Below are 1,709 nucleotides of genomic sequence, written 5' to 3' on the forward strand. Positions count from 1 at the left end.
GGTCATTAATCATTCTCAAAGATCCGTCATTATTCGTAACACTCCCCCATTGGGTTGGACCGAAAGAACCCCCATCTTCAGAAAACTTCCTCGTGAGAAAAAAGGACCAAATATTCGTCCCAATCTTCTTTCCTTATATAAATTTTTCATTATTTTATCTTGGACCAACAATGCTGACTTGTGATTTTCTGGTGTAAACCATTTCAGATCTCCTAACGTATGCTGAGGAATACCCTTGGTCGAATCCTTCATTCAACCCTATCCAGACTTTCTTCCATTTCTCAGTCAAGTTACAATCCTCCAACAGAAGTCTCCATTCCTCCAAATTCATCTCTCCCTTCCTATTTTCTGGCCATGTCTGCAGCGCTTCTGGTGAATCCAGTTGGTATTCTTCTTTCATCTCTACTGCTTTCTCTCTCTTCTCTTTACTTTTCGTTTCTTTTGGCGTCTCTTTTACCAGTTTGTCTCTCTCTAACTCTCTAGTAAGATTTCTGTTAGATTGCAGACTAGACACGAGAGCGAAACATATGAAGAGAAAAACACAAATTAAACAAAACAACGATCACAATCAGTCTCCAGCTCCACATCTCAAACAAAAACATTCTCGAACAATTTCACAACATTGATGTCTCAATACAACTTAGGTTTCTTATTCCACAACTTACTTAGAACCAGAACCTGAAGCTACCGGTCTATTATTCTCTGCTCCTTTACTCTGACCTCCTTCAATCATCAACCGATTAAAACTTCCTGGTCCAATCGCTGGACGTCCATTTCCGTTTCCACCTCTTCCGCTTCCTTGCTGACCTCCACCTCTTCCATTTGCATAGTTCTGGTGATGATTTCTCTGATAATTCCCTTGATACGGATGGTAAGATGGATGGTTGTTATACCCTTGATTTTGTAGATGAAAGTTATTATAAGGTGAGTTCGTATTTTGTGCGTAACTATTACTTTGTTTCGCATGATGAAATTGCTTCTTGTGATAATTTTCATCAAAGTTATTTCCTAAATACCCTCTTGGACGTCTCCCATTCACTACCCCACTTTGAATACCAGATCCTGAAGTTCCATGATGACTAACAGCTTGTTCGTTCCACACCTGTAGGTTTCTACCTGTCATCATATCTGCGTGAGTATCTACTAACGCTCCAGCTGTGTCCCAAGAACTGGACACTGGGTAGGTTCTACCATCTGTTGGACTAATATGTTGCATCGGTCCTCCAAAAGCGTATGGATTGTCTGCGTAGTAATAATCTTTAAAGTGCTTTGCATCACGTTCTGCCTGCTCCAGTAACCTCTTATCCAAAGTACCTACATCTGCCATACTTCCGTCACCTAACCTATTCTCCCAAACATTCCTACGGTGGGCAATATCGTACCTCATGGCAGTAGGCCATTTACCATAACAGTCGATTTGGATTTGCAAACAATTATCTCTATGTGCTATTAATCTGGGTGCTATCGGTGAGTTCTTCTGTTCTTCCAACACATCGTATTTTAATTGTTGATACTTTATCATGAGATTGAATCTTACTAGCCATTCCGCAAAAGTCAATCTGTATTCGTTCAGCACTGGTGATCCCGTGTAGGTATTGGATTCTACGTGACATGTGTTGGTCTTCGCTTTTCTTCTAACGTATGTAAGATCTTGTAGAATCCAAGTAGGACAGCAGATCGACACCGGTACATGGATGTTCTTGTTTATC

The 1,709-nt window shown here is 40.6% G+C and overlaps 1 protein-coding gene across 1 annotated transcript in view; it reads right to left on the reverse strand.

Annotated features, from left to right (window-relative positions):
• Nucleotides 1–661: 661 nt before the first annotated feature.
• The window catches only part of MELLADRAFT_109125 (uncharacterized protein), a gene marked incomplete at both ends in the record, with an annotated part of 1,428 nt that continues 380 nt past the window's right edge, over nucleotides 662–1,709 (reverse strand). The window contains one exon of the mRNA XM_007413070.1: nucleotides 662–1,102. Within this exon, the coding sequence (XP_007413132.1) occupies nucleotides 662–1,102 (441 nt within the window). The remainder of the gene's footprint in view (nucleotides 1,103–1,709) is intronic.

Source organism: Melampsora larici-populina, assembly GCF_000204055.1.
Source record: "Melampsora larici-populina 98AG31 unplaced genomic scaffold MELLAscaffold_34, whole genome shotgun sequence".
Taxonomy (NCBI): domain Eukaryota; kingdom Fungi; phylum Basidiomycota; class Pucciniomycetes; order Pucciniales; family Melampsoraceae; genus Melampsora; species Melampsora laricis-populina.